At 41.2% G+C, this 7,481-nt stretch overlaps 1 protein-coding gene across 1 annotated transcript in view; it reads right to left on the bottom strand.

Moving 5' to 3' along the window:
- Nucleotides 1-494: 494 nt before the first annotated feature.
- The window catches only part of LOC120020667 (adhesion G protein-coupled receptor L2-like), a 232,271-nt gene continuing 225,284 nt past the window's right edge, over nt 495-7,481 (bottom strand). The window contains exon 22 of the mRNA XM_038964372.1: nt 495-2,631. Coding sequence (XP_038820300.1) covers nt 1,715-2,631 — 917 coding nt within the window. The 3' untranslated portion in view covers nt 495-1,714. The remainder of the gene's footprint in view (nt 2,632-7,481) is intronic.

Here is a 7,481-nt window from a genome sequence, read left to right as displayed (position 1 = left end):
AAGTTTCCATATAATATAACAGACCTGTTCAATGTCTCCCGGCCCCGGGCCTGTTGGATCTGGATGGCTCTATGTAAACGCAGAGGCTGACATTCAAACACCGCGGCAGGGAGCCATGGTGGACTTAGCAGCTCAACTCTGCTCTGCCTTGGCCTCGGGCCCCGCTTCGCTCTCCCTCTCTCCCTCCAAAGTCTGACAGAGAATTGGCATCTCACATGGCCTAATGAAGTGTATGTCACAGTTAAATGCTGAACTGAGCAGACGTACGTCGTCTACTAACAACAACTGGGTGGCCAGTTTGAACCAGGACCTACCTGCTTGCTGCAAGACCTTACTAGGCAATAATATTTGAATGAAAGTTATTGAGCAGGATCAATGTGATGACTCTCCTTTTGCCATTTCTCTCCATGGCTGCAGGTCTAAACAGAAGCTTACAGTTATCATCATCATGAGCCATGTCTGGACTTGAAAGAAAGAATAGTCAGACATTTGCAAACAAGAAAAAGTCTCACATTTATTTGATATCAAACAAGAGTTGAATTTTTATATAAGCTGACAATGGGATCTTACAAAATAAATGATATGAACCTAAACAGTGCTGAAACAAGTCACACTTCCCAACCATTTTACTTTTTCAAATGTTCAATAACTGTTAATAAATTAATTAGTGTCAAAGGCTGAAATATGCTTGTAAAACTTGAAATATCGCGTTGACACATCTTTTTGAAACCTGACAATTTCTTTCAAGTAAAATAAATTACACAACGACCAAATTCACGCCAAATCTGTGCTTGGCATGGTGTTAACACAAAATATTACTGGCAAAACTCTTAATTCATGAAAGCAAAAAGCACTCCACAAGCGAAGATGTGAGTATGGTTTCTTATGGGATTTTTTAAAAAGTATTTTTTTATTTTATTTTTTATGTTCAAACATACCACAATGAGTCAAGTGAGAGGAAAAAACTGATTTGAGCAACCTGCTTTGAGAATAATCTTCTCAACATTGAAATGTTGTATAATTGGTTGCCATAACATTTTTTCATATTTATTTTTTTACACTTGTGGTACAGCAAAATATATTTTCTTTAGCTATTACTCTGACAACAGTTAAATGTGCAATAGAGAAAATATAAGGCCTGAGTCTGAATTAGTGGTTCTTTGTTTGACAGTCCTCACTATTTAGTGGAATGACTCTAGAACGTTCTAGAGTCCAGGACCCAACAGATACTCATCCTCATTCATTCTGGAATCCCCTCCAGGAACACTTCACCAGCGTTCCAAAAGTTCTAAACCCGGAGTTCTAAACCATGTTTTTTTTCTTCTTCAATATAATACAAATGCAGGCTGGACAGGAATGGCGCCAGACAGACTTCTCTCTGACACTTGTAGTGGTCTGTGCATTTACCTCTCTGTAGTCCCACAGCAGAGCAGAGCAGTTCAAGTCCACAGACAGACAGACGGTTTCAGAGGATATTTGTGTGTGTGACCGAGTTTATGTGTGAAAAAGTAATCCATCTCCTTCCTCCCTACCACCCACAAACATTTCACTTCCTGCTCTGACAGGTCATTAGGAGTGCAGAGATGGAGGACTGGGAGGACCGATGAGGGCTGGCAATAGTCTTGACATCAACCAAAGCCCACACACATACATATGTTCAAACCTGTGCAAAAACACCAGAGAAGTGCTTCTCCTCCTTCCTCCATCCATCTGCTCAGAGGCTGGTAATGAGCTGCATCTGTCCGTCCCGGGGGCCCTCTCCCTCGGGTACACAGTCCTCAGCGCTGGGGGGTACGATGCACCCATTGCTGGTGCCCCGGTTTATGTGGTAGTAGGACAGGGGCTGGGGCCCGTCGCCCAGCTCAGGCATGCTTTTATGGTACAGGTCCTCCCCCTCGCTCCTGGGGGAAGGTGACAGGTTATCATCTTCATCGGGGGGGTAGGGTGAGGCTGAGGGAGAGTCTCTCAAGTTGGGCATGCTGGTGTACAGGGAGTCCCTGTTGTTGTTGGGTGAATGGGAATCCCCGTCCCCTGTTGCCCCCACTGTCTCTGAGCCGTGGCACCCAGGGCCCTCCACAGCCCTCCTGGGGGCCTTGTGGGCGCTGTAGAGCAGGGAGTGAGTCCTCTGGGGCAGGAGTGGGGCCTCTAACGCCTCCTTATGGTGGGGATGCAGCAGCAACTCTAGGGTGGGGTGACCTCCATCTACTACCCCGACTATACTACCTCTCTGGGGGGACGAAGCCTCAGCGTGGTCCACCACTATGGCATCATCTTCGCTGCCGCTTCCACCCCCACAACCCCTATCCCTGTCCACAGTCACCCTGGTCTGGAGAGGGGCCTGGTCCCTGCTATCCCTATGGGGGTTGTGGCCCTTGGGGGCCCCGCGGGGCCTCAGGTTGTTGTGCACCAGCTCAGAGATGATCATCTTCTCGAAGGCGGCGTCATCCAGGCTGAGGCCCCCCAGGTCCCCCGGGCCATGGACCACGCCCCCAACCACGCCCACAATGTCCTCATAGTCGTCTTCCTGGTTGTCTTCCTGGTCACGCAGGGAGTAGCTGTTGTTAAAATTTCCGTTGAGGGGTAGGGTGTCCATGGCACTGATGTCCCTGCTGTGGGTCAGAGAATGCTGCCCTGCAACGAGAAGCAAGATACCTGGATTAGATATCACTGTTTTAAAGTTAAGAATCAATATCAAATCAATAATACAATACAATACAGTTTGATACTGCTCAGGACACCTCACTGTTAAGTGTTTGCAACCTTTGCTATCTGGATATTTTACATTGATTTAAATAATAATAATTTCTATGTTCATAAAATATACAATTAAAGAGGTTCAAGTACAGTGAGTTCCAAAAGTATTGGGACAGTGACATTATTTATTGTTTTGTCTCTGTACTCCAGAACACTTGAATTTAAAATGATACAATGACTATGCGGTTAAGGTGCAGACTGTCAGCTGTAATTGAAGGGTATTTTCATTCATTTCAGGTGAACCGTTTAGAAACTACAGCACTTTTTGTACATAGTCTCCCCATTTTAGGGGACCAAAAACAAATTCACTTCAAAAGTGTAGTATTTGGTCCCATATTCTTAGCACGCAATGCCTCCATCAAGCTTGTGACTCTACAAACTTGTTGGATGCATTTGCTGTTTGTCTTGCTTGTGTGTCAGATTATTTTGTGCCCAATAGAAATGAATGGTAAATAATGTATTGTCATTTGAGTCACTTTTATTGTAAATAATAATATAGTATGTTTCTAAACACTTCTACATTAATGTGGATGTTACCGTGGTTAAAGATAGTACTGAATGAATCATGAATAATGATGAGTGAGAAAGTTACAGAGGCATAAATATCATACCCCCCAATGCTAACCTCCCCTGTTATTGTAATGGTGAGAGGTTCGCATGTCTTGGGGGTATGATATTTGTGCGTGTAACTTTCTCACCATTATTCACGATTCATACAGAACTATCCGTAATCATGGTAGCATCCACATTAATGTAGACAACTTTAGAACAATGTTCTATTCTTATTTACAATAAAAGTGACTTCAAAATCACACAACACATTATTTACCATGCGTTATTGTCACTTACCCAATACTTTGATGCTTACTGTACTTGAAATATGAATCTCTTTAACTGTAGTTTTCTATCATGTGTGTCTCCATCTAGCATCATCATGTCTGAACATCATAAACAATACAGAAGATATCCTGAACAATATTTCACAAATGAGAAAGGAAAAAACTAAAAAAAGGAACATTACAGCAACAACACACAGATAATGTAGCTAGCCAGGTAACAACGACATAGCAAGATCAACATAACATCATAACACAGAAGTTATGAGAGGGAAAAAAGCAGTGGGGGAGGTGGAGGTATAAAAAAAAAGTGACAATGAATAAAACATTCATTCCACCCTTAAAAAAAGAAAAAAGAAAGAAGGAGTAATGTCGAACAAAGACATACGGCCATCTCGTTCACCACTGGAGCCATACAAGCACAGCCCCCAACACCACCACGACACACAGGCACGGTGCAAAGACTCACTTTACCACCACTCACATCAAGTGTGTCTGCTCAGGCTATCTTGCCTAAGAACTGCTGATATGCAAAAAAAGGTAATACATATGCTTTTTTATTGCGGCTTAAAAAAATCAAAAATTACTTGAAATAACACAAAAGAGAAACGAGGAGGAGGCTTCAAAAATCAGGCCTGGATTCAGTCGGTCTGTCTCAGATTTGGGTGCCCTCAAAAAGTGACTGATTTATTTGAGTACAACTCTCATTTACAGATGAATTTGAAATCATTTGAAAATGTTTAAGAAAGCTATAGAGAACAAATCCTGTGAACAACTGAATCCAGGACTTGGCAGGTGGAGGGGTTTCAGCAGCAAGCAATCACAGCCTCTTAAAGTCTAAAATGGCAGGTACACTATCATATCATTACTCTCTCTCTCTGCTTAGAATGTGATTGGGGGATGATTTGATTTAACAGGTTTCTATCTATCTACTTCTCCCAGACGGGAAGGAAATACTTTGAACACAATAGATCACATTGAAAACCTCTTGTGAAGACCAAAGACTGGCTAGAAGAAAGTCGGCAGAAGATGAAGAAGAGGGGGAGTAGGAGGATGAGCCTAAATGAGCGAAGGAAGAGGATGAAAAAAAGGCAAAGATGTATTTTGCAGATTAGTTACTGCTTTGCTTCAAGCTCCGCAAAAAGGGGGAGATTGAAGTTTTAGATTTCAGTTAAATGAGTCTGAATAGACCTGACTGGGAGACGGAGGAATACAATTGGAGCTGGGCTGTGACACACACTGCCGTGGAGATGAGGAGCATCTCTTTCTCTCTTTGGTAGAGAGAAAAGAGTGTGAAAACAGACATCAAAGAATTTTGAAAAAAAAGTGAAAGGTGGGAATACAGAGGGAGGGATGGGGGAGAAGTGTGAGGGCAAAGAAAGGGAGAATATGGAAAAATTCTGAAATAGCGTGAAAAGCCCCACTGCAGGTTTTGCATTTGTTTATGTATGAGCAGTCATTTGAATGCAAACAGGTACACAGTAAATTTGGCAGTTTTAAATCAACACCTAAAGGAGTTAATTTTAGCACTATCTTAGAGTATATATGGTCCCACTCTACAGAGTGTAAAAGGTACTCTGATTAGAGTGTTGCATTTTGAGTGTTAATGCAACACACTTGCCAGTGTTATTCACATGTAAACGAGAATTAACACTCACAGTGAATAGAATTAACTCCTATTAGTGTTAAACAAAAACACTGTTACTGTAAGTCATTTGGGGTGAATATGGTGGAAAGCAGGGTTCCCCAACTGGCAGCCTTATTTGGCCCCCCGCATTTTTCTTTTTATTGTTGGACATAAAATACTTTAAAGCAAATAAACTCCAAGAGATTTTAATTTTGGACATCTGTTCCAAAGTATTCCCTGGCATTATAGAGATATTTATGTGATCGTATACTAATGTAAGCACGGTTTGAAATGACTATGTTTTAGTCAAATATGATATACGTTTGAGCTTCTTGCGGTCAATTTGCAGTCTACAAGTCATCTGTAATTATGTTTTGGTACCCTGACCATCTGCTCAAGAAAAAATTGGCCCGTGGGTGAATCTAGTTGATGATCCCTTGTGTAAAGCCTAGTTTGCATATTTCCCATGGTGCCTTTTCTTTGAGTGAATTGTAGAGTTATGCCCCATGACTGTATTTGTTAATGACATGGTTGTTGAATTCTTTCCTTTTAAAGGAATGTGGCTTTCACCTAGGTGAATGTTATTACAATTCAACTTTATGACAATACATTACATACTGTATATAATAAGGCTTAACTTTGATGGCCTAGTTTTACCCTAACACAGTGGTGTTAGGAAACTCCTGGTTTACCAGCAACATCAGGACTGCAAGTCACATTATGCTGTGATGTGTAATTCTTAACACTTGGAATTTTTATTCACTGCAACCTGCATTCAGAATGACTGTCAGGGTTAGGAAACTTGACAGAAAATACTACCATTTAAACTGGAACAAACATTTCAGTAACGGGTGCAATAAATCTTACCAACTGATTGGATTAGTTAAGAAAATGTATATTATTTGTCTTTGTGTAGCACAAGATTAATCAATCAATTGATTGGGGCAAAATTGGTTTGGCTTTGGATAGCCTATTTCTACAATTTATAGTTAGTTTGAGGGGTTTAAATCATTGAACTTTGGAGCTGTTGGAATTTTAACATATTGTCCCATGTACATTGTGTAATTTACTGACGGTCCCTAACTAGCCCCATAGAGATATCCAAAGTCAACCCAAATTTACCACAGGCAGTTAGATAGGGTCATGTGCTGCTTCACTATGAACTGATGATTACTTGTGCTGTCAGCTGTGGGCAAGATTGAAACAAACCCAACCTTAATTTACATTGTGCTGCAGTCACGACTACAAGTCTCACAAAACTCTGTTTTGGACTAGATTGCCTTTATGACCAAAATGTATCCTATTGGCACTTTGTAGTCAATTTTGACAATATAATAAATGTTTCTGACTCATATTGATGCCCACAGCCTGTTTTCTGAATGACAAGTCAGTTTTTAGGGGCAGTTGCTCTTTAACTCCTGAATCAACACTAGAAATGGTACACAGCAAAATCAACACCGGCCAATTTGCTGTGTATTGTCTACTGGGAGGGGGGTAAGTGATGTGAACAGAATTTAACTGGACACAGCCGGAGCCAGACAGCTGCATTCTGTGAAAGATTCCAACGGAGATTTGCCCAAGATGTTCTCTTTACCGTTACTGCATCAAATGAACATCTGCACTGTATTATCTTCGAATTAATACACTTCAGGATGGGGAGGCTCATCTATAACGACTAGAGCATTTTCAACTTGAGCCTCTTCAATACTTTACACTTGGGTGATTCATCATCATATAACACTACTTGACATCTGTCTGTTAGAGAGTTACACCCAAACCAGTCAACATCTATTAGGTCAAATTCTTCAACTTTTCATGTTCTTCAATTAGTTACTAATAATGTTTGAGTGCTTTCATGTTCTTCAACTGTGAGTCGCCAACGATAGTTTCTGTGATGTTTGAGGATGCAAGTATGTGGAGTATCTCCCTCGTGGCTGTGTGTCTCACGTGTATTTCCACATGACTAATCTGCCTGTAGGGAGGACTGACTGATGATGTGTCTCGGCAGGTTAAGGGATGATGACACTGACGCATACAGTAAACGCTTAATTAGACCGTCACTTCATTCACCACCACTGCTCAACTAGAATAAGTTAGCTTAGACTGTAATTATCCTATCATGAAAAAGATGACGTCTCGAAAGCATTGTCTGCTTGCTACATAGCAGGGGTATTTGTAGATTCCACTGACATTTGTGGTGTTTTGATCATACTGCTATTTCATTGATATCATGATGGTAATTAAATCATAATGATATCGTGAAA

The sequence above is a fragment of the Salvelinus namaycush genome, chromosome 25 (assembly GCF_016432855.1).
Source record: "Salvelinus namaycush isolate Seneca chromosome 25, SaNama_1.0, whole genome shotgun sequence".
Classification (NCBI taxonomy): Eukaryota; Metazoa; Chordata; class Actinopteri; order Salmoniformes; family Salmonidae; genus Salvelinus; species Salvelinus namaycush.
Note: the sequence above shows the minus strand (reverse complement) of the source record. Positions and strands in the feature narration are given on the sequence as shown.